Source organism: Nymphaea colorata, chromosome 9, assembly GCF_008831285.2.
Source record: "Nymphaea colorata isolate Beijing-Zhang1983 chromosome 9, ASM883128v2, whole genome shotgun sequence".
Lineage (NCBI taxonomy): Eukaryota > Viridiplantae > Streptophyta > Magnoliopsida > Nymphaeales > Nymphaeaceae > Nymphaea > Nymphaea colorata.
Genome location: NC_045146.1, coordinates 23,185,243 through 23,211,149, shown reverse-complemented (window position 1 = coordinate 23,211,149; position 25,907 = coordinate 23,185,243). Strand labels below are relative to the sequence as shown.

At 40.5% G+C, this 25,907-nt stretch overlaps 2 protein-coding genes across 2 annotated transcripts; one reads left to right on the top strand and one right to left on the bottom strand.

The window, feature by feature from the left end:
• Positions 1-1,461: 1,461 nt before the first annotated feature.
• Positions 1,462-5,233, bottom strand: LOC116260787 (homeobox protein BEL1 homolog). The gene is made up of 4 exons (XM_031639275.2): positions 3,267-5,233; positions 2,744-3,126; positions 2,517-2,577; positions 1,462-2,330 (listed from the first exon to the last, which is right to left on the bottom strand). Exons 1-4 carry the CDS (start codon positions 4,179-4,181, stop codon positions 1,641-1,643), a joined length of 2,049 nt encoding a protein of 682 aa, XP_031495135.1. The 5' UTR covers positions 4,182-5,233; the 3' UTR covers positions 1,462-1,640.
• Positions 5,234-14,770: 9,537 nt separating this feature from the next.
• Positions 14,771-23,711, top strand: LOC116260832 (expansin-A7-like). Its single transcript, XM_031639347.1, is given in 5 exon segments — positions 14,771-14,811; positions 16,566-16,593; positions 22,285-22,348; positions 22,826-23,135; positions 23,399-23,711. Coding segments are annotated over 5 exon segments (756 nt in total).
• Positions 23,712-25,907: the final 2,196 nt, after the last annotated feature.

Genomic DNA, 25,907 nt, shown 5'->3' with positions numbered 1-25,907 from the left:
TCTCAAGACAAGGATCCGACTGTCGAACAAGACTAAGTTCATAAACAAGGTCATGCTCAATCTTATTCGAACATTCACAGTTGTGGCCAGTTTCTGATTTTGCTTTCTAGGTTTATAGGCACACCGAATGGTATCCAAGCACTCGGTCCTTTTTCGCTCACAATCAGACGCTACTTTTTCATTATTATATATATTTGTTTCGGAAAGAAACCAGTTGCTACTATCACATCAAACTCATCTTCACATCTGGGAGAACAAAAACGGAGTCCAGGATTCATGGTTGTCCAATTTTTCTGCAACTATATCTGCCGCCTTCGTCTCTGTCCTTATTTATCGGAATTGAACAATTTTATCGTTTTCAGTTGTCCCTTGCAAGAAATTCTCCAACATCCTGTCAACTGGAGGGGCGAAGATTCTTATGATCCAAACCATCGAAAACCTTTGCCTACAAAAGTTGTTGACTTAATTATTCCGCTGTAAATGGAAAGCTGTAACTTATTCCAAAAACGAGAAATACCATCAGACATTTTCAGGTAAAGGAAAGCCAGCTCCTCAATTCTCTGTTGAATCAGAAGTTTTTGTCACTAAGCAGAAGTCGTGTCAAATCCTCACAAGGAAGAGAAATCATGACAAGAAAGAAAGAGACCATAACGATGTTCTCCTCGTAACATACACAGGACATGAAATGTGGATCAATAGAGAATGGTTGGTCGAGTGAATTTCTCCAAGCCACGTGGTGATATAATAGAAAACGAGTCTCCCGGAGGACGACGGGTTGGCTTTCACGAAATTAAGCATTCTGAGATTTCCAAAGCTCCCCAAGACCCTCCGTGCATTTATATTCAGAAAGTTCGGGCACGGAGGGTCTTGGAATGTCCGAAGCCCCAAGCTTTGTCACAGTTGTGCTTCATTATTAATTGTTCGTTATTAAGGGGATCAGTCTCTCTACTCACTCCATGTGATGCCCCCGCAATGTAACTCTGGCTTTTAATAAGGGTGAGTCGTCAACTGCCATGTTTCTGAGACATGACCACAGAAGAGCCCGAAATATGCTGGTTGTCATTTAATTGATATTTCAAGTGAGCTTCTGTTAAAACTTTTAAGTTGAAGAGGTTCAAACATAACTCATCGGGTCCACGTAGCCCGTCTTGCCAATAGGAAAAAGGGAAAAACCTAAGCCTTGTACCACATAACGTAGGCACACCACATAAATCAACTTAATAAAGAAGCAGAACCGAAAGTAAAGTTCCAAGCCAAACACCATGTCCCTAGATTTAGCTCTAAAGCGGGGACCAAAACCTTTCACACTCAGCCCTTTACCATGAAGTGAAGAGCTATTGGCCTAGATAGCAACGAGATTATATGTTCCATATCTACATGCATAGGTAAGGCAATAAATCACGGCAATAGTAAACCCATCAACCAAATCCAGCAGTAAGCCGGTAACAAACGTACGCCACAAAAAGCAAAGCAAAATGTCTTGCTTCAATTGGATAGTATACAGCTACAATACTCTTTTTACCTCCTCCCATGAGGAAGAAAACTATATTTATATAAAAAATATACATGGTAGTAGTAACAGTTAAAGAAGCTAGTATCTATCTCTACTGGGACTTCTTCCAATTGCGGGTAATGCGATCTTAGCCAACAAAATCATGCAGCAGTTGAGTACCAACAAGATGGCCGCTCCTGTAAGAGGTGGACAAGGACTGAGGGCCAAAGGCCGAATTCCCCTGAACGGCTTCACCATCATCTAGAACCGAGAAATGAAGAGGGTTGCACTCATCAAGGTGGCTGCCGTCCCTGGGGAAGAAGAGAGGGTGTTGGTAGGCACTAGCGTTAGCGTTGTGCTGGTGCAGTCCCAATGTGAGGGACACCCCGCCGTTGTTGGCATACTGACGTTGAGAAGAGGAAGAATTATCATTCTGGTACGAGGAAACGAAATCGTACGAATCCACTGCGCCGAAGGCCTGTTGCTGCTGGCTCTTCATTTGAGCAATGGCGGTGGTGACGCCATCGTTGGTGCTCTTGAGGTTGTTAATGGCAGTGATGTTGGCGGCGGTGGCGGTGGTGGTGGCGGAGGTGGTGGTTGAGCTGATGGCCTTTCTCTTGGCTTCGTCCCCATTGATGATGGAAGAGAGAGAGTCCGAATCGCGTAGGAGTGTCGGTGGGGGTGGTTCATCTGTCGCTTGCTGCGGCTGCAGGCTCGGGTTTCTTTCCTTGTCTTGGCACATGCTCCCCTTGTCCTTCTCTTTGGCTTCCTCGAGATACATTTCCTCCACCATCGGCTTCCAAAGCCTGACCCGAGCGTTTATGAACCAATTAGATACCTACAGCCATGCATCAAAAGGTCAGCCATGAATCTGTCAGAGAAGATTTTATATTGTTGGGGTACTACACAGACATACAGAGACAAAAATCCAACAAACTATATTACGGCTCGTCCTTCACGATGGCCTTGGATCAATTATTCACCCATAGTGCATCCATGTCACGGGATCAAAGAAATAACGTACCTGGCTTCGAGATAATCCCGTTTGCCTGGCTAAAATATGCTTATCCACATCACTGGGATACCTGTTTTTCGATTCAGCACGAGAATTAAATAAGAACAGAAAGAAAGCTAAGAAAGGAAGGCACTACTAATTCATTCATTTGGTTGACAGACTTTGTACTAAAATTTGCACACATATATATATACATATAAGAGAGAGAGAAAGGGAGAGATGCTGAATGTTCTTACGGGTGGAGGAAGTGTTCAAAGAGCCAAGCACGGAGGATAGAGACCGAGCGTTCAGGCAACCCTCTCTGAGGCCTCCATGGATGGTTCTCCATCATACCCATGTTCTGATATGCCTTTTGCTGCCTCAGACTCTGGTCGAGAAGCCTCAGTCTTGGGGTCTCCCCCTTGGTGGTGCCCGGTGCAATCGCATCCTTCTCCCCCAATACCTTCTTCGTAGCCTTGATCTGCGCCACTATGCCGTCCCTCAGGCACCTGAAGTGCTTGGACATGGCCCTGGATGCCAAGGACGAGTAGACATCTGCAGCCCCCTGCCCGACCACTGTCTCGAAAGACGCCACCACCCCTCTCATCTGCTCGCAGTATTGCTTGTATCTCCTATCTACCTGATAAAATGAAGATATTGCCCCGTAAAGACCGGAGAGAAAAGAAACACCACCACCACAAAAAATACAGAAATTATGCAATCTCAGAAAAGGAGCCATTCCTTTTGATGAAACTGAACATTCAAGCGCATTAAGCTCACCTCTTCCAGCATGGCTACCAGCTTGCATTTACGCTTCTGGAGCTCGAGGAAATCAACGGCGTAGAGGGAGGGATTGATGGGAGTGGAATCCTCGATTGACGGGTTCTTGTTCTTTTTTATGTTGGAGGATGGTTGGCGCTTGGTTCCGAGGTTGCAGAACTCGTACAGAAGCTCCTGCGCGGCTGGGAGGTACTTGGAGTTTTTGAGCTCGTAGGGACGGTACTGAGAAGGAAAGGATGGCCGGCTGATGGCACCGCGGTACGCCAGACCGTACCTGAGGTCGTCTGCTGCAGCAGACTCGAAGGACTGGACTCTCAGCTCAGATGGGTTGTGCGGAGAGAGGGAAAGGGAGAGGCCATGGCGACTCTGACGTTGCTGTGCTGGGTGGTGGTAGTCCGGTTGGCCGTTGATGATGAGGCCCTGGTTGGTGAGCTCCAACGACGTGACCGATGATCCTCTTGCCAGGTCCTCTTGGTACCTGCCCGGCAGCTCTTGCTGATGGTAGGCTATGTTGGTGGTGGTGGTGGTGGTGGTTGAGGGCTTCGATGATGAGCCCTGTTCAGCCTTGGCCTGTGGCTGGTTCACGGCAAGAAAGCCTTTGAAGACGTCAGAAGACCTCAAGGAGGAGTTGTTCTTGGCGGGGAAACTCAGCAATTCCATGCCAGTTTGGAGATTGAAGATCTCTGTGGGGTTGAGCATCTGAGGATGCTCCAAACTATCGCCCACCATCTGAGGGATGCCTGGATTGATGATGGCAGTGAAATCCGAGTAGCCACCATAGCCAGCTGGGATCTGCGCTCTTGACTTGTCACCGAGACCCTGACTATGATTGTCTTGGTGAAACTCATGGCTGAGCTCCGAAATCGTTCTCAATCGCAGGCCACGATCGATCAACACCCCTTCCTCCATTCCCATCGATGGAATTTTGAAGGTATGATACGGAGACCAAAACGAGAGAGATTTCTTTCTGATTGTGAGGTTCAGGAGGCTAGTTTGTCACTGAGCTCTGAGGATACAAGATTGGTGGAGGAAGAAGAGAAACTGAATGGCTTCTGGCCAACTTCAAGACCCGCAGTCCTGCTTCTCCCTCTGCAACTCCAGGAGCAGGTAGGGGGCAGGATGCTAGGACCATCCATTTCTGATAATGGAAGGGCGCATGTCTCTTGGGTATCTTGACCGACACCCAAATGTCAACCACGGCTAGATGCGGGAGGTCTGCGCTCTTATTCCCCACTTCGATCTAACTCCTATGAAATGGCACCATGTAGGCAGATACATGCAGATTTTATTGCTTTCCTTTGCTGCTGAAGAAAATAATATGTAGCAGTGTATATAATAATCATCACCAATCCCTCCTCCTTTTAAAATTGGCGCACCCCCAATACACTAAACTAAACAAGAAATCAAAGACACGACACAGCAAATCTTCCGATTGGGTGGGCAGTGGAAGTTGTACTACAGAGAGAGAAACAGTGGTAGAGAGAGGAAAATGGGGCCTGGCAGACCTGCTAATAATTTTAGTCCTGCAGGGCCGTATCCTGTAGAAAAAGCAGAGATGCAACAGAGAAGACAGAGAAAGAGAGGGGAGGGGAAGCGAGCTATCTTTTCCCTTACATCTAATCAGAACCTGCCATGTACCACCTTAAATTATTTAACTTACTCAACAGGTTGAGGGGAGCAATCCCCAAGTAGGAGATTCTGGTACACGAATCCCTAGTAATGAACACCACCCAAGCTCGCATTCAGAAAAAGTCTTTGCCCAGTGTGACATGAATCCACATCTGGCAGTAGTGTGATTCAGAGAGAGAGAGGGAGAGAGGGAGAGAGAGAGAGACTCTGCTACTGTTGCAGAGAGGGAGAGAGAGAAGGAGGAGAAAGAAATAGTGGAGATGGAGAGGGAGGTTGGGATCTGAGCAGTCGTCGGATGTGAGCAGTGGGAGATGATGCCCCTGAGCAGTTGCCTTCTAAAAATAGGGGCTGTCTTGGCCGGCCCACCCCAAGTGGTCCATCGTTTCCAACTAATTCCCATTAAGATCGTATTAAAGAGGCCCGTCCATAGGTCCTTAGCCCATTTGCTGTACTGTGTTCTATGACCACCTTCCAATCCTTTTGGGACCCACCCCCTCTCTCTCTCTCTCTTCCTCCTTTACCTTTACCTTTATTTTATTCACTCATTATTCTCTTTTTCCTTGTTTTACAATGTGTGGTTTTGTGGGTTGATCTTGTTTGGTTGCCCTTTTGAGTGTTAGCAATCAATGGTCTTGGTCCCCCCACTCATCTTCCCTTCCCCCTCACGGCAACATTCTGCCGGACTCCGACGTCTTTTCCGGCTGTAAACGTCTCGCTTCATTGCGGAGGGACCAGAAACCAAAAGCTGACACTCGATCCCCGTCCGTACCAGAGGATAGGCCTTTCTTCCAGCCTTTCTCAGTTCCTCAACGTAAATCTAATGGCATTTCCTTAATCACTTTCTTTTTTTCTTTTCCTCGAACGATAGGCACCATGTGTCTCCCGGAAAGCAATTAAAGTATTTATATTCAAACGTTTGCTTTTCTAAGGAGTTTAGCAGAGGAAATATGTAGATCATATATTTAGAACCTTTGTAGAAACTCCACAAAGTTGTTTCAAGTGGTGAAGTCCGCCTTTCTAAATTATGCAGTGTTTGCTAAGCCGCGATCCTTATTGAGTCTCATCGAATATGGAACGAACTTACAATTAACAATCTGATAATGAAGCCAAACCCATGATTATGGATTCCTTGAATTCCTAGTTGTAGCACTCGAGCATTTCTTTGGATGGTAATTCATATCAACGTCCTATGATGGTCGGAACATGAAAGTAAAAGATGAAGACCTAGATTTTAAGTCAAATCAAGCTATTCCAAGGAAAGCATGTCAAGTGGATCGTAGATATAGAACTGTAATTTTCTAATGGAGAATATTGTACCACTGTACTTTAAATAGTACCAAGTAAAAAGTTCCCTGTCTGTCTGCTTGTGCGATTTTAAACTCAACACATTGAAATTTTTGTCGCCTGTTCTCAATAAATCGTATCCCTTTACCCTTTTCTGCTTTGATATCTTGCAAGAAATGGGAAAGAGCGTTGGCCGGTGGCATGCTTTGAGATTACCTGCAAGATCTGGCAATCTCATGGAACACATCCATGGCCTAAAGCCTGTTCATAGAGTCCACAAACAACTATGAGCCGTCCGGCATTAGATTAGGCTAACTTTGACTTATAACACCGTCTATCTACACATAAGACATAGTTGGGATTGAAATATTACACATAAAAGAGACTTTTTAAGCCTTTTTATATATATATATAAAAGGTCCTGCAAAAGCTAAACCACTCCATAGAACTAAACCCCGAGGCAGAGTCAAAACTTGGACTAAACCCCAAGGGTGAAGACAAATCCCTTAATGAGCTTAAAATCTTTAACCTCCAACAACCATGCAATATGAGACCAGCATCATATACTATGAGAAAGTTCAATGTGTAAAGTGACAAAGTATTCGTGCCCAGAGTCGTTGTCTCAAAACCCTTCACATCCTTCCTCTTACTAGAAGCCAATTCAATGAGTCATTGTTTACGTCGCCGCGGCCTTACGGATCACAGAAACAACCAGAGAAAAAATGAAAAAAAAATCGCGACCAAAGTGGCGTGTCCATGTGACATAAGCTACAAGTTGTCTATACGTACCGTAGGTTTTGTCCCGGACTGGTCAATCGATCATCGGAAAATTTTATCTTCTAGAAGGCGGACGGTCAGGACCTCCTGGTGCCAGTTCTACCAGGGGACTTGGACAGTGGGGACTGCAGGTAGGGCCATGGATCAAGCAGCTGCAGGAGACATGCAAATGATAAAAGGGAAAACGGTATAGTAACTTTTCAAATGAACGAAAATGACTTCGAGGTGGGATTTGCATGAAAAGACACATGTAGTTGGAGTTTTCAGAAGATACAGTAAGTATGTTGAGGAATGAACAAAAACCGTGTGATGTCATTTTCAAGGGTTGTTTCTGTACCTTGCATTAAGTTACGTCGAAGAAATCTCAGTAGTAAATGTGCTGAAGAGAAAAAAACTGCAGATCTGTCAACGTGCTTGAATCCAATTGTGGAGCTTACTACATGGAAACAACCACAAGTTCTCATTTCTCTTGTTCGAATGTGCCCGATCAGGATGGAGGACAAACCAAGGCGATGTGAACAGCATTGTCATTACCTCGATCCCCAGAAGCTGCCTTTTCAACACCAGCCCAAGTTCTTGTAGCAGAAAATTGTGAACTGAACCGGTTTCTTTGGCTATACGGTTCACAAGGCGTCGACATTATGAGACTGATAAAAGCGTGGAAACGAGATTGATTCATATCTCAGTTTGTTTGGAAGCACGACGACCAACGGAAGCAAAAGTCTTTTAAACGTTTTGGACCAAGGAATTGCGTGCTTCCTGTTCAACCACTCGTTCGTCCAAGAATTTCCTGAAAAATCTAACGTCAACTTTTACTCTTCAAAAATAGTCAGATTACTTGGCATTTTATTTTGCTAAAGTAAATTATCTTTTAACGAGTTATTTACTCAATTCAAGTCCAACTTTCTTCTTCTTCTTTTTTTTTTGTGAATATTTAATTTGTTGAGGGAAGGAGAGCAAAAAGGGGCCAGGCCCATGTGATACCTGGGGCCCGCCACCTTTCTGCTCACGTGTCAAGAGATTGGCCACGTCAGCGTCTTAGATTCCCGTTACGAAACGCAAACTACCAGCGAAATGGCTCCACGTCAGCGACCTTTCATCTTCCCCAAAGTTGAAGGAGCATATTCTCCAACATGAGTGTGGGACCCGCGCCCCCCTCCTTCCCCTTCTATCCATGGTCCCCACCATGGAAATGGGGAAACGGTGAGGGTCCACCTCGGCCGATTGATGATATCGTAAAGAAGGTTCTTTTGCCCTTTAATACAATTACGGATCGTTTTACAATACTAATATAATAATAATGTCATTGTTTCTAGCATCAATTTTAAAGGAACTGCTGAATATTGTTAATTATTTACTTGTCGAGTACAATTTCTTCAAGTAATAGAATATTTTTTTGTGAACGCAATGCCTATTTATTTTTGCTTTAGTAGTTCTCCTCATGATAATAAGTAGAAAAATCAAAGTACTTTTGGTAATTTATCTTCATACGATACCAAAATAACCATATGCTTACGATTACTATCTTCCAGAAACTGTTAAATAGTACCTAAATCATGTTTGGCAGATGTACGGATCTGACCACCATAGGAATTTGGTACCTAAGAATACCTAAAATTGCAAACTAAAATCATGGAATTAGTTGAATGTATTGATCAGGTCTTATAGCAATTTCAAGTTACCTAACATTGTAGATTTTAATGTCCTGAATTCAAATTCATATATATATATTTTTAAGGGACATAGCATAACAAGTCAAACTGGTAGACCGGCTGGTCTTCAATTCGATTCTCATAACCACCCTTCTTTTAAACTCTGATTGAAAGGTGTACCAAATGGTCCCACAAGTCGAAAAGTCCTTGAACCTCCAAAGTGAAAGAAAGAAAGGAAGAAAACTTCGGCCATTTTTTAGACGGCTTCCACGCACCTGAATTTAAATTGGCACAAAAAAAAAAAAGAAATTCTGCAAAGTCATTGTTAGAAACATAGAATCCTCTTGACTATTCAACCGTATATGTGCAATCTGAAAGATGGTCGATGTTGGACGGCGGCCACCTGACGCATATTTTTGGACAGCCAAATCTAGTTATGTAAACGTAGACTCTCTCTAACCAATGTATATTCAGAAGTGAATTTATTATTTCATTTTTTTTGCAATAATAATAATAGTAGTAGTCATATATGCATAGGAACGTGGGTTGAAGATGAAAAAATAGTATAATTTCATGAATACAATTAAATATGGGAATCATCAGGCGATGAGATTTAAGAGGCTAGGGAAGGGAAAGAGTCTATATGTGACACCTAACTTATAGGATAGGAATTGGGCAACAAAAATGTACATATATTTTGTATTTTGTAAAGAAGTGGGGGAGGGCAGCGTGGTGGTGGTCCTCCCTGGTAGGAAAGGTGCGGATCCTGTATACTTTTTGAAAAGCAAGACATGCCTTCTCTCCTTCCATGCCAATGTCCAGTAATGCATATATATACTATGCACCTGTTCTTCTTCTTCTTCTTTCATAAATTAACCTAATTCCACAAACATCATTTATAAAATCAATGTGGTAGATGTTTAATCTTCTTTTGATCCTTATAAAGTGCTATTTTCACGTTAACTAAGTCCAGTTTAGATGTTTAGCCAGAGGCTTTTGATTTTCAAAAACTACATCTGTGTAGTTATTTTTGTTTGTGATAATAAAGGTTCTTCTTAAAAGTAATTTAGCTAATGGAATTGTCATATACTATTTCATTACCCTGGTCGAAAAATTGGGGCAGATTCATATAACATTCGGACTAGTATTCCAGAAATTTATGTTCATTCTTTAGGGAGGTTCATAAAACATTAACACAAATGCTTTTTGAAGGCAACTGGTTGTAATTCTCCACTCACCTGGAATAAATGCTTTTGTTATGAGCTCTTGGTTGATACTATACAATCGTCAACATATAGTTATGGAGTTTAACTCAATCAACGAAATTAGAACTCAATCAACGAAATTAGATGGTTGATCCATTTTGTGCGCGTCTATGTATCATGTTATGCACATTAATTGTAACATTATTGTGATTACGGCCGTTGAATGGATCTTTTTTTTTATATATAATATATTTCCTTGTTATGAGCCACTACGTGTCGGATATCAATCTTAATTGTCTAATAAGGTAACCAAAAAAGATTTTGACTACGTTGGTTTCTTTATTAGAAGAGGCTTTGGGCTTATGTATTTGTAGTGTAGGGTTAGGTTTCGTCCAACATTAGAAAAATAACAGATTAAATCTCATGGCACAAATAAAAATATTTTCATGCAAACATAATCCAAGATGGACCACAGACAAAACGACAATATCCATATGACCTAACGTTAGCTTTTTTCTCTTTCTCTAAGAAAAGGAGTTACATATACAAACAACACGACAAATAAAAGAATAAATAATATATAAATATATAAGAAAGATGGTAAAAACCAGACGTAAGAGACAAAAATCAGACTTATTGAAATTATTATTATTATCATTTTTGAAATATGACATTCTTATGATCTTAAGAGTGAATTGATGGTAATCATATATTAAGTTAGTTGTTTTTTCACTTAAATAATGCTTTTTCAATGGTCAAAAAAAGAATAACATCACTATTTTCATAGTATGAAGATCAAATTTTTCTACAAAAATGACTTGAACTAAAACATGATTTATATTAAATTAGTATTTATAAAGACATTAGAGGGTTTATATTTTGTTTAAAACATTTTTTTAACATGAATTTAAGAGGTCTGGTTTTCATCTCAAAAGTAAGTTGATTGAAAACATGTATTAAGTTAAACATTTTTTGAATTTAGTTGTATATTTATAACAAGTGAAGCTGAACGGCTCATATAACATAAAAAATTTTTGATCAGAGAGATATTCCCAATATCATAAAAACAAAAACATGTTGTATATCAACTTAGCTTTTATAAACATATTAAGATATTTTTATTTTGCTTAAAATATTTTTTAAAACAGAAATTTAAAGGGTCTGGCTTTGAACCTGACTTAGTAGTATGAGATATATAAAAGGTTATGCATCAAGATCGTAGTCGAATCCCATTAGTTGTCCTAAAGCGATTGAGTACAAGTTGTGGTTTTTGGTTTCTTCTGAGAAGAGAAAATAAAAAATGGGAAAACATTAAAAGGTCATTGGAGATGGGAGACAAGGACGGAGGTATTTTTGGCGGGTTTTGTGGAAACAAAGAAAGAGGTGGGGAGGGCGATGAACCTGATCGGCCACATCTCATCCCCCATGGCTTCATCTCTTTCAGTTTGGATGTTTCCTTCGGAACATGCCCACATGCATGGTTCCTACATCCATGGACTTCCTGTTGTTCCCATGGTCGAGCGATGTGCTCAATACATGAATAGCCCCCACTTTTTTGGCCCCCACTCCGGCCCTTCCGATGGTTCCAAATAAGTTGCTTCTCAGATCAGTGGCTTTTACTTCTACCCAAGTGGGAATTTTGTCGCTCTCTTGCTCTCTGTGTTTCTTTCTTCCTCCTCTTCTCGACTTTTCCTTTTTCCTGTTTCTAATGATAAAACACATATAAAGATTACAAATAATTGACCTGTTCAAGAAGTTTTGGAGTGGGAAGAGAGAAAAGAAGGACACTAGATTGTGATCTGCTTGGAATGAACTTTCTTTGCATTCTTGAGGTGCCATCGACAGGTTTGTGGAGAAAAGAACCGTTACATAGATAAGTACGTGATTTAAATGGTTTCTGCAGTGGAAAAGAAAGATGAAGAAGGTGATGTATGTGAAGATTGAATTATGAGCAAATACGATCATTAAGAATCGGGTTTATAGTGTGTTTTAATTTTGTAAGGGCCAGACGGAAGACGAATGGGCACCTGCCAAATCATGTCCTAACTAGAGAACGAAAATCATGATGGCAGTCCAAACTCAAGAAATCGCCGCATTCAGGATACGAGATATGCACAAATTTGGATCCTCTAGCGAATGCCTATTATGAAAAACAATTGTTTTGAATATATATAAAAAGTCTGCTCGTTCTTTGTTCTTGTCTTCTTTCTTTTGGAGAAACATAGTTTCATTCGTTGAATTCAGTTTCAGAGAGAGGGAGAGTGTGTGTGTAAGAGAGCATCTGTTCATGTGGAAGAATGTATCGAACCCCATGGATTTCTCCAGTGTCTGTGTGAGGGTACATGTAGCATTTATTCTTTGGAGTTTTCAAGCATATTGGTGGCGAGAAATGTTGATAAGAACGGGCTTATTGATGTGGTTGATATTAGACTACATCAGGAGCCAATGATCTTCATGCAAGGGGAATGAGGTCACTGCAATGACAACTAATTTCATAAGATCAATTCCATGGTCCCCTCTTGTGCAAACAAGGTGCCACGTGGTAGGCCGCGGAGCCGAAATGCGTCCCCGAAAAATAGTTCTCTGGTTGGTTGGTTCATGGTGGCTCAACTTGTGGAAAAATTTTATGGAGCCCGGCGCACAGCGACGACTGTGGATGTGCCCTTCCATCCAAGTTGCTGTGCTCATAATTTTGGTGGATCATCTTGTTCCTTTTCCACCTATTTGGGGCCCATAGTGTTTTTCTAATTGAATCCACAATTAATGTATCCTCAAAGGTTCCACACCTTTTTCTTTCACTTTCTTCTCCTTTAATTGGATCCACAGTGCTCCTTTCACTGTGGGGTGTCCATGACATGAAAGCAGCAGCAATTGACTCCAGCGTCAATGAAAATTGGCACCTTTCCCTCTCCTTCCTTACCCACCTGCTTCTCTTGTCTGCTCTTTTCCATCCTCATCAACTTGTTCCTTCTTTATTGTTCTTACAATCAACTTAGTTTTTTTCATCGATTCTTAAATCGTTAACAAACCAGTGATCTATGATCAAGTTGCACGCGGCCTTTTTCTAAGAATAAGAAACTTCCTAGCAAATTCTTCTTTTTTTCTTCAAGGAAGAAGGTACGATGAAAGAGAACCAAAGCTTGGCTAGTACTGGGAAGACGGACAATAGGACAGGACAAGCCATATTTTAATTAAAGGAGTGGTTTCTGTGACACAATATCCTAAGAAATTCTTTATATATCCTTGTTGATAACTTTGGCTCTATATGTATATAAGTAATATTTGTTGGCTTCTCAACTGGTTCCGCAAAATACAGATTTGTTCGCCTGTATGGGTTTTGGCTTGTGGGCTTGACTAGAACTTCAAACTGAAGGAATCGATTTCTACCTTTGTGTCATGGTTCGCAGCTTTCTATGGGTGCCGAACCGAAAACTAATGAAACAATCTGCCAAATTAGATGCGATCGGATCAGTCTTGTACACACGAGGTCATCACAACTTGGGTTTCTAAAATATCCCAACTTGCCGATCGATTATTATAGAAAAGAAAGGCGCATGTCTACTCTGCTAGACGAAACAGGCAAGAAGAACTTCACTACACTCGATTGGGAGGTCCAGAGATTCATATATTTAGCATGTTTTTTAGTCCTTGTGTGGAACAAGAACAACTATGGCATGCCATCTGTTCTTTTTCACGTTCTTGGACCAAGACCTTGGTGGTATGACCATCTTCACCACCACGACTCTGAATATACAAACCGCATGGAGTAACTAGCTGACATAATATGGGGTCCAACTACCTCCAGTATTGAAGCACTTATGGTATTTATGATGCCTCTCTATTCTTGGTATGCCATTGAGAGACATAGATAGATAGAGAGAGAGAGAGAGAGAGAGAGAGAGATGAATGAGTAAAGGGAACCTCATGCCAACGTAAAACGAATGAACCATACTAATCGTGGACGTCATGTATGCTGATGCCCATGTCCACGAACCCCAAGGAATAGGGCATCTTTCTGGGGCCATTTATGGCCTCATTATGGCGTACCATGATGAATTATAAAGTCAGCTGCTGGCATGGGATACCAAATTTGAGCATCTGAAATCTCGAGTTCTATTTGAGACTGTTTGGTGTAACGAAGGGAAAGAACTGGATGCTTCTCTCTTTTAAAGCAGAAGCGACAACTTAGTTCTTGAGAACTGGATGCTTCTCTTCTTTGAGAAGTTTTATGTGGGTAATCAGTAGTCATGGACCTATCAAACTGTGGAAAGGGTTTAAACATGTTGGTGCATGAAATGGTATCTGTTTTGGACCTTTCATTTGAAATCGCTTCCATCAACATCTTGCTTCACAATTAACGTTAAGCCCAGCGACTCTAGCGCCTAGATTCCAGCTCGATACGAATTTGATAGGAGAGATAGGCTCCGGCAGACTCCAACATGTATGGATCTTGTGAGTAAACAGGAACCAATTCCTGCCTTTTCGATAAAGAGGTCGTCAGTGTCCACAAGCTCGAGAGTTTCAATGCTTGTTCAGATTTAGCTTGATAAGATCCTGTGGCAAGACCCCGGCTGAGTCAATAGTGTATGCCGGCCCACTCCCAACTGGCCACAAGAGAGAACCTGCAGATAAGACTGAAAATAAATAAGGTCGAACCGACATCCCTGCGTTCCTAATAAAGAGACTAACCCCATGGCCCATTCTTTGCAGGAAAGATCTTTTGATAATCCTTCTTGTTTTCTGTGATTCTGGGATTCTGATGTTTAAAAGCAGTCCCCGACATCAAAGGCAAGTAATCACTATATGCCCATCATCCTTATTTAATATCCGTTACTGACATATTCTTCAAAGTTCCAAGTCCAGGGAGACTGTCAAGAAACAATTAATCCAGAGCGACCACAATTTAGGAGATTGGGTAGGTCCACCACAAGAGGTGGCAGGACAGGTAGAAAAGTGAATGTCCTTCATCCGTATAAAATTTTGCATGGTCGTTCTTTTGTGTAAGTGTTTGCGTGGTACCAAGTTCATGAAATCGGGGGACGCCAAATTTTACTTCAGCTTTTGAACTTTGAAGTGTGCACTCGTCCAATTTCTGGCGCCATAAAGATCATCCCCAAGGGCATGAATTCCAACATCTTTCAACTCTAGATTTTTCTTGTCTGTATCCAGTACTATGTCTCCATATAAGCAAAAACATACCCACTCAGCTGCTTTCGATATATATATATATATATATATATATATATATATATATATATATATATATATATATATATATATATATATATATATATATATATATATAGAGAGAGAGAGAGAGAGAGAGAGAGAGCTCTTCCCACCAAGAAATTTAAACAAAAAATTAAAGGGGAGACGGATGGAACGTACCACCCACAGTAAGACCAATCCTTGTAAAATCTGATCAGTTTGAAAAGAACTTTTATGTTTGAACCTCTTGGAAATTTTGTCCATTTTATGCTATGGGGACAAAACAGTTTAACGTCCTTATCTGTAATGAAAGTAGTGGATCTAAATTCTAATGCCGCTGATTTAATCCTGAAAGAGAAAAATCATAACAGTGATTGACTGAACATCCCCAGTTTACAGCCTGTCATGCAGAGACTCAAGCACGAGAAACGCACAGAGAATAATCAACCATGTTGGCTAGAATAGAGAGGGGATGACAGGGATTGATTTAGACACCAGGCAAAGATGAGACCAGGAACAACCAGTCTTTCGACTCAAATCAAGCCGTCGAGACGATGCTAACCTGACTTTGCTTCTGAAACGATTAGACTTTTTTGCTGTCAGAAAAGTCATCATACTGCAGATACATCTGGGCATCTTCTCTGATGTTTGAGTTCAGATTGTCGGACTTCACAGGGCTTAGGTTTATTGAAGCGCCCTCTTTTCTTACGCATATTATATGCGTGGGGCTGAAGTGAACATCGTTGTTCTTTTCAGGCCGCTTTGTTTGATTCTTATCTGACGCAGATGTACTTTAGTCATGCAGGAGAAACAACCAGTCTTTCAATCAAATAAAAATGTAACTCAGCGGAGAAGACCATGTGACTTTCCACGGTATGAAACTTCAAAATGCGATCTTTCTCCTTCTTTGTTCCTTGAAACTGCCATCTGCACTCGTTTCTGATCTTTATCTTCAGCCTTACACAAAGGGAAAAGGAGACATGCATTAATTGGGAAGTTTCTCCAACTTAGATGCCGCAAGAGGACAGGCCTAGCTAGGTGGGTGCAACTCTTCTACTTTATCGTTTTCTTCTTTAAACAACACAGGTGGAGATAGGTGGGGTTCGTGAGGCATATGCCCTACAACAGAGTCCACTCTTTAAAACCTTAATTTAATGTTAAAACTCGATGAATTTGGACCCAGTTATATAGGGCACCTCACAAGAATCGGGTGATTGTCCGTCCCATAGTCAATTAAAATTTTGTTAACCATATACTTAGTGCTCATGAAAAAAATTTTCCCACTCCACCCATGTTACTTTTCTCCTGTACATGGAAACACTCACACAGAGACAGAAATAGAGGTGGAGGTCATGTATGGAGGTCTGTAGTTCTTCCAGCCCACTGCAACCTTATGAAAAGAGAGAGGATGGCAGTGATATTTGTCGCCATGGTCACAATTCCTTGTTTTTCGTGGTAGAATGACTTTTCTGTGGCGGCTGAACGGCCACCACCATATGACTAATACAAATAAACTGCGTAGTCTTTGGCAGGAAAGGGAACAGAGGAACCTGAAAACTGGTTCATGGTCACGTCAGAACGTGAGAAAAATCAGATCATGGCGTTGAAAAGTCCGTACTCATGCACAACGGTCAAATTGAGGGAAAAAGAAACTACGAAGAAGTTGATTTTGGATAGCATGAGCTGAATCCATGCTTCTTGGAAATTGAAGAATGCAGACAAAGTTGATAAATATATAAAGAACTTGCAAGATATCCACAGTTGAAATTTCTTGATGGAATACAATTCTTGGATGCTGAGAAAGAGACGACGGAAAAAAAAAAAGAGAAGAGAATCTAGTGCCTTAAGAAAGTTCTTCGTTTCATGGGATGATGACTTTCTTCCTTTCTATTAGGTCACGAATTCGCAGAACTTAGATTTCCTGTATTGAAATAGAAGGACAACTCGTCTCATAAATTCATCAAAAATGCTTTACTTGTAAGACTTTACATGCTGGTCCTATATATAGTTCAGGGTTGAGCTTATTCAATTTTCTTCTGAAAATTGAGCGAGTGTAAAGAGGAACACTGATGTTATAAGTAAAGTACAAGAAAAATCTCCGTGAAAGCATGCCATGGTATCATATAATTAAGCAAAGTTAGGCACATGAACTGAAAATCAACGTTGAGTTGAATTGAATGCCTAAGAATTACAACTCTTTTTCTTCTATTAGACCAAAGAAGTGATCGATTGCCTCCTAAGTTTCAAAGGCTTTCATTTAACCGTGATCACATTTTTGTTATTCGTCCAAAGTTTTCTGTAGGAAGATACTTGTCCGACAGAAAATTTTCCTTCAAAATGGTCACCTAAGGTCCCATCAATTTAACCACGCGACTGAATGATTGAACAAAAATAAATAAATAAATACAAGAACGAACAAATCCGTAGAGGCAAATACATACAAGATGCAAATATTTATGAGATATAAAGTGGTTCAGATTTGAGTTATACGTAGCCTCTACTGAATTCAATTTAGTTGCGTTCTATGTAATCAGATTTGGGTTTGAATTTGAATTGTATTTACCAAAAAACAAATTCAAATCTGACCTTTCGCCAGCAAAAATCCGACATTTACATGTAATTGGGTCAGATTTGCATCTGGATTTGGTATTGATTATGAAACTGCTTGTTGAATTTAATCCAATTAGTAATTATTAGATTCATATTTGTATAGCAAATGCTGCTGAACAATTTTAAAATTGGATCAGTAATTGGATATATTAACTACATTCACATTTCTAGTTGTATGGTGCTAATAAACTTTTTTCCCGGCTTCTTCCACACTCACCATTTTATAGCCACAAAATAATTTTTATCATAACATGATCTGCTAACCCATTCACTGTACTTTTTATCAAGTCTGGCCAGTATTAGATTTTTGGACATCACAAGTATCAAAGTGAATAAAGTACGACATTCTTCATGGCTTCCACTTGCCGATGCATGAGGAATACGGGGGGCTGCAATTGGTTCGGGTTCGGGTTTGATATAACTTTTGTTGAACCTAAACTGATTAGGCCCTACCTAATTGAATCCACATTCCAACTTGAAGTCGGACCTTGTTTTCCGAAGCACAATATGGATGCAACAACCATAGGATATATCTAACATTTGTAAGTAAGCAGATCAGGTATATTTAACAGATCACAAGTGGACAATAAGCTCGGGTTGGGGATTATACATATGATCCATTTACGTTCCTAATTAATAAAGAGTTTCATTACCTTTCCTTTGATTCCTCTCTTATTTCCATATTATTGTAAATTTGGCCTACGGTTTGATTCATTCGGCAAACGTTTGGAACTGTGTCGATGTTGATCTGATTGTGAACATTCCGAATCCAGATCCGTATAGCACATGTTGAAGATCAGATCAAATTCAGATGTGGCTTATGGAGCAAGCGCGTTTATGGATTCAATCCACACCTTTGAGAAGGAACGGCATTGGACACGAAAGCCAACATGGTCAAGACCCAGTGAATGATGCATAGTGTAAACGTACATATGAAAAAAAAAAACACTCAAAAGAATAATTTGATCAAAATTAATGTTCTATCCATCAGGCTTTGACTTTCACATATGAAAGAACCCGTTCAACTGGCTGCTGAGAAGGTCTCTCAGTGAGTGCTCTGACCTTCAAGGTCTATGAGAACAAAGCCATTGAAAAGTAAACAGGGTTGAGACCTATGTCACATGAGTGCGGGTACGGTATGGTCATGGACTATGGCGGTATGGATTTGGACACAACAATTTTGAACATTGTGGGTACGAGGGTACGGCAAATTTTATATTGTCAAAAATGAAAAAAAAAAAAAAAAACATTAATAGTTCACTCAGATGTTTGCTAAAAAAAAACATAGCAATATACTGCAAAGAAGTTTCCTTCTTGTGGTTGTAAGACATTTATTTTCGTTGCCGTTCTCCAGCAAAATGATGCCTCATTTTTACCACGACAACGAAATCCCATTGCTTGGCTTTCGTGTAGTATCACAAATAGAAATAGAAGGAAGGAAATTGAACAGAATGAGCCCAAAAGAAGGGAGAGTAAGCTAGAAAATTCACATAGAAAACTCGCATTTCACATATAAGAATTGGCAGTTTGTAATGTAGATCAATTCCCCAGTTTGTCCGCATTCATGAACTCCGTAAAGAAGTGTTTCCCTTTTATCCTTTTTCATGTTGCCAACAACATTTATTTGAACCTTATCCAGTATTCATCATCTACTTGATATCTAATCATATGCGGCAAAAAACCAGACGTACCAAATCCCTATTGGAAAAGCAACAGTTGCTTCTCTAAACCCATATCAACCTTCACTCTAAAATCCTTTTAGGTATCCAACAAAATATGAAACAAAAACATCCCCAAATCAAGAAAATGGAAAGATCGACAGTTCAATCTTCAAACAAAAACATCCAAAAAAAAAACCCAAATTAGAAAAGGAAACCTAAGTTGTAATATCAAAAAGAAAAAAAAAAAAAACGCTTACCTGCTTGCCGGCGGACACCACTGGACATCGCCGCCGGTCATCGTCGCTGCCGGTCATCAATTCAGGTATAAAATGGAACAATTTTTTTGGTTCAGATGGGGTCTGACCCAGACCCGATCCAGCCCGTATCTGATGCTTGTGCCGTACCCACGTACCGGAATGGGTACGTGGGTTAAATGCATGTACCCGTGTTACGTAGGTTGAGACTTGATCCAACTTGGCATCCTTCATTCTCCTCTTACTACTTCTGGAAAAATTTGCATGCTAATAGGTTGATTGGTGAGGGATGAAGCCATAATCCTATCTTCCAAACATAAGCAAAACCCATGTCAAGCTTGGTTAGTAGTAGGCATCAAGTGAATTCAAACAATAGGAGCCCAAATGGGTCAACAGCCACATGATCTACCTGAGTAGTGAAAGCAGAAGAGAAGATGAAGATTATTTTAGTTAGAGAAGAAATGCTCAAATTAAGGAGCCAAGTATTTGAAGAACAAATACTTGTCAAAAATCTTTGTAACAAAGATTGACAACAAATTTGCAACTCAAAACTTGTCAAAAATCTTTGTAACGGACTTGTCATGTGTAACGAATGTTTGGCAGAAGAGGTACCAAGGCCAACGGTTATGCTTTATGCGGTCAAGAAACATGCTGATTTTTTTTTTCTCTTTACATATTCTACTTTTTTCAAAACAGTGTTAGAGCAAAATGTTTGCTGAAGAAGGCCTAGCTAGGCTGGGATAACAACCCACAATGATGAAAGAGATCACTGACTTCTTCACCAAAGAGATGTCATAGTCAACCTTCAAGACAAATTAGACCTAGCAATTTAAGATCCTGTTTGACGGTGGATGAACGCAGAAGAAGAGCAAAACTATCATACTTAGAGAGAAAATGCTAAAATCAAAAAATAAAATCCTTGAAGTTACGGAGGTATTCATTTTTAGCAAAAGAAAACACTAGGTCATTTCAGTCAAAAAGATCGGCCAAAGATAAGAATCTGGCAAATATTAGCAGCAAATCTATTAACTGAAAAATTATTTCTAATAGATTGTCTCGTCTAAAATAAAGGTTTTGCACAAGAGCCGTCAAGGCTGAAAGTTGTGCCTTCTGTGTTGAAGAACCACATTAAGCTTTTTCTTTCCTTGGCTTATTCTCCATTTTCAATGTTGAGGACTCAGGTCTAGTTGGAGCTATGTTATCTCTGTTGATGTTCGTCGAAGAACTTATCTAGAAAAACCCGTTCGCACATCTGAGGGAACCAAAGATGAGCATACTATGTTATATTTTGCATACAGTGTGAAAATATATTTTCATCTACTTTCCATATTATTAATCTTCAAGGAGACATTTTAAAAGAAACCTTCCTCGGGAAATCTGTAGCTTCTGTTAACGAACGAGTGGTCTGCTGCTAGCTTGGTTCATTTCGCAAGTTCTGTTTCCCACCATACAATAGATTTACACCAATGTTAACCAGACCCGTCCTTTCCTGAATCCTACTGGACGGAGTTGTTTAGTTCGGGCGCCACTGATTCACTGCCCTAATGCTTATTGCTAGCCAAAGTCTTCAAACTGTAGACCCTGATCAGCAGAATCATGCATAGCTAGATTTCATTAATGGCTTTCTCTCTGGCTTCATGTTAATTTTAACTCCCATTTCATAGTCCATTATATTTTATTTAGTATCTATAAGGACTTGAAGAGGTCCCACTTAATTCAGTGCGTGCCATGTTCTGGTTCTCTACAATGTCTATTATGTCATTAGGTTCTTGGTTCTGAAGCAGTTTCAGGAAGTCCCCACCTTGATGGTGAGCATGACTATGGGATTGGTTAGATCCTCCATGCTTGTTTCTTGCATATATATACATATACAGTGTCTCTAGCTGCTTGATCCTAGCTCTGAATATTCGGAGGGCAAGTATCATTGTTTATTAGCAAAGCCTTACCTTTGGCATACAAATGGATAGAAAAAAGAGATGAAAATTAAAGAATAATCGAAGTCAACATATTGTACACTTAAGTTTAATTAAAGTAGAGCTCCCTCTTTGGCGGTCTAAGTTAGCCCCTGGTTGCATCAATTTTGATTTTGGTCTGCATATTAGCGTTCACAGAAGATTTTTAGAATAACCATAGTTTTCTAATGTCAGAACTTTCTCTCTCTTGTGATTACAGTAGGGAACAGTCCTTGCAGGGGTTCTGAAAAACTGTTTGTGACTGCATATTTAATTTTTTATTCTTCTGGCCGAGAGGAAGAAGAAGAAGATGAAGATGACTCGGTTTTCAAACTATTGTTGGCATGCCACCAACTCTAATACGATTATGCACGACGTGGGGCTGCACACATGGATGCATGGTGGATTGCACGTCTTGGCCGTCCGCACAGAAAGAGAGAGACTTCTGCATTCGTGTCTGACGCTAGCTAAACCAATAGTCAATGCGTCCATGGACAAGGTATATGTATATATTGGTTGCAGAGAACATGAGATTGGAATGAACTTAGGCCCTTCTTGGGTACGTAAGTAGGCAGACTCCGGAGTCGCGGTTCTGGTGCAGAGATGATTTGCCAGAGGCTCAGAACTAAGGCCCTTCTTGGGTACCTCATCTTGGTTGTGCTGTGCTCATGGCCTCTTCTGATCGAGGCTGGTCAAGGGTCCTCTGGTGACAAACGTCAGGATCCATCCCCGCCGCCGACCGCCGGAGACCAACCTTCCGACAACGGCAATGGTGGAGGATTTCAGCCCTCTGGTTGGATCGACGCTCATGCAACTTTCTATGGAGATGAAACTGCTTCAGAGACCATGGGTACGTGACAAATAGTCCTTCTGCCTTTTACCCCATGAAATGGTATTCACATGTACATAAAACAATATTGTTGTCTTGGTTGAAATATTACGGCAAATTGCAGCTTAGCCAATTGCTATGGACGCAAATGGACATATAGACAATCTTTTTATTGTTTCAGAGCTGATCCTGAATTTTGGGGGAAATGCCCCTTCCTGGTGTAGGGTGCCATGAGAAATGCATGTTCCTTCACCGTGTTTGATTTGCTGGTCCATGATGAAAACAGAACGTTTGTCTCAGAGATTTTAACTTTGTTATATAAGATGGGACCAAAGTTTAACTAGCCAATACCCTTCTCTCAATCAAAATCATTTCTCATGCTTATGGTAGACAAACTTTGTTTTTTTGATCCGGCGATGCTTAAATGTATCGCACTTGCAAGGTAAATATGCTTGCAATAAGCAATAACTATGGAAACTTTTTTTTCTTTTTTTTCAGGAGGAGCGTGCGGATATGGAAACCTGTTCAGCAACGGATATGGAACCGATACTGCAGCGCTTAGCTCTGTCCTGTACCAAGACGGCCTCGGATGCGGGCAATGCTACGAAATAAGATGCAATGGTGCACCAGCATGCTACCAGAAATCCATTATAGTCACCGCCACAAACCTCTGCCCACCGAACTGGGCTGAGCCTTCCGACAACGGAGGGTGGTGCAACCCGCCACGCCAACACTTCGACTTGGCCAAGCCAGCCTTCATGCAGATCGCCGAGTGGCATGCCGGCATTGTTCCAGTTCAATACCGTAGGTACGTAATAAGTACACACTTTTGTGTATACACATACGTGTAGAAAGGGTTGTTTGGCATTAGAAACACTACTTTTCATGAATCTGAGATAAATTTGAGGAACACATCGTTCTAGTGGTCCATGGAGCAGATACAGATTCATGTGTTGCTGCTGCCAAATAACTCTTTGTGTAACTTAGGTGACCGCCGAAATTGGGTTTGTGAAAAACTTAGTTTGAACTACCATGGTGGTACTGATCAAGGGAGAGTGGTCTGAATTGTAGGGTTGCATGTACCCCAAAGGGTGGGATCAGGTTCACGTTGCAGGGCAACGCATACTGGCTGCTGGTGTACATAATGAACATGGGTGGAGGGGGAGACATCTTGGAAGTGGCTGTCATGGGCAGCGAAACCGGTTGGATAACAATGTCCCACAATTGGGGCGCCACATACCAGGCTTTCTCCGCACTCGGAGGCCAAACCCTGTCTTTCAGGATCACATGCCGCTCTACCAAGCAGACCCTCATTTTGAACAACGTTGCTCCTTCAGGCTGGCAGTTTGGAATGACATATGAAGGAGATCTCAACTTCCATTAGTCCTCATACATCAGTTCATCCATAACTCGACGGCCCCATGTTCACTATGTATTGTTCTCTTCTCTTCTTTCTTTCCTAGTTTCCCTTTTCTTTTTTTCCCCCATTTCATTGTTTGCTGTTTACATATTGAACTCTTATAAATACAAGGACGTCCGGCCAGAAACGTTTGGTTTTGGTTTTCTATGTATATTCAGGACATGGGTGCATATGAAAGGCTTTCTGATGCTATCAGTCTATGAAATATATGTTATGTTGGCTCAGTTTATCCAACTCTACAATGATCTCAACGTAATAGAAATGAAGTTTCACTTGCTCCTTATGGCTTAGGTTTGCCTGATTTTTTGCTCGAATCATGGCGATTCTCAATCTAAAATCCTTACATTCCTCTTGTTCAAATGCAGATACTAAAAGCTGTACTTACTACCTTAAGTTGAAGACGAACCTATATGTAAGCATTTTAGAAACTTAATCCAGCAAGGGCAGTTATCTCCATATTGAAATACCTAGTGATCTACATGAAAAAAGAAAAAAACATGTTTTCGTAAGTTTATAAAAGACAAGATATCAGGAGGATTTTACAAAAAACATTTGTCCACCAATACTTTTTTTCAGCTTACATGTCTAGACATCCGGAAAAGATGGATTTGGAAATTATTGGGTAACATATTTATCAAGTTAATGATAAAGATAACAATGTTATTTTTCTCCACCAACCCAACCCTAAGGGCATGTTTGGTTGCCCGAAAAGGATCCTAATCAAACCCACTCAGGACCGCATAGAGCCGTTTGATAGCCCCGGATTTGAGATTCTCAATATTTGAAACCATAAACTTAAGATCCGACCCTCCCCCTTGTGATCTTAAATCTGGAAAAAAAGAAAAAAGAGTAAAATAAGAATTTTAAGAGTAAATCTTAGGTCTGATCTAAGATCCATAGTTTGATGAACTGTAGATTTTATCGTATATATTTTGCCACATAACTAAAAAATTAGTCGTGTCAGAGCCATATCAGATCGACGAATTTCAAATCTGGAGCAATCAAATGCCCAGCACCAAGATTTAATTAATTACTAAGTTTTGTATTTGGATGGGTATTTTACTGTCTAAACAAGTCATGCATGCAGCCTTAGATCATCATTTATTTCTCAACCAAACACGTCCTAGGTTGGGTAATTCAAGTAGTCGCTTCTAGCACCTCAAAACCTAAAAAGCTAGACATCTTACAAATAATTTTGTTTTAATTACAAGTTAATTTGGGATTATGATTTTTTTTTTTTTGGTTGGTTTTCAGCAAAACTCGTAGTTAATGTTAAAATTGACTAGTTTTAGACCTGAAAATAAATTGAATTGCAGTAAAAAAAAAGTTATTCAGATGAATCTCATAGGAAAATACGTTTACACATCATTTCTCCTTTTCAGCTTTTGTAAAACGTTAAAACGAAAATATGCTTCTTGTTTTTGCACATTACTCCGTGATTGCAGCATTTGATTAAAGACAAGTTATCTTTTATGGGGTTCTTGATTTGAAACGCTGCTTTCCCATGGCACTCTTCTGGAAAAAGATTGGTGGGTAAGGGGTCGTTTACTGTCATAAAAAAGATTTCCGTTTTAGAGGTTACACTCACCCTCACATCAAAGATTCTTGAAAAAAGTAGGACATTCCGCAACTAATTTTGGTTTTAAATGTTTTTGCCCTTTCACTGAGCTTCAACCTGTACATCTACATACATAGCTCCTGATGATGCCCAAATCGTGGGGCACTTGCCTTGGCAAAACAAATTTAGGGTCATAGCAATGTGATGTTAGGACATTATAATGAAATTTTTGAATGGCTGGGGTGGGCCACTGCCCACCCCAGGTAACAAGTAGCTTCACTACTGACGATGCCCCCTAACACTTTAAATGAAAACTGACCACCTATTATGCCAACTCTCCTCTAGACCCATTTAATACACTTGTGAAGATGCCCCCATTATTTTGGGGACCTCCTCCAAGCAACAAAAGGACAGAGAAGGAATCCGAATGATAAGAAAAAGTAAGAGAAAGATGCAAATTCCTTTCTTACGGACAGACGTCCCAACCACTAAAAATGGATTCCTCAAGGATTGTTCGTTTGAATAAAATGTTTCTGTTCTATTTCAACGAACAAAAAAGGTTTCAACAAATACCGTTTGTTTGAAATAAGTTGTTATTTTTC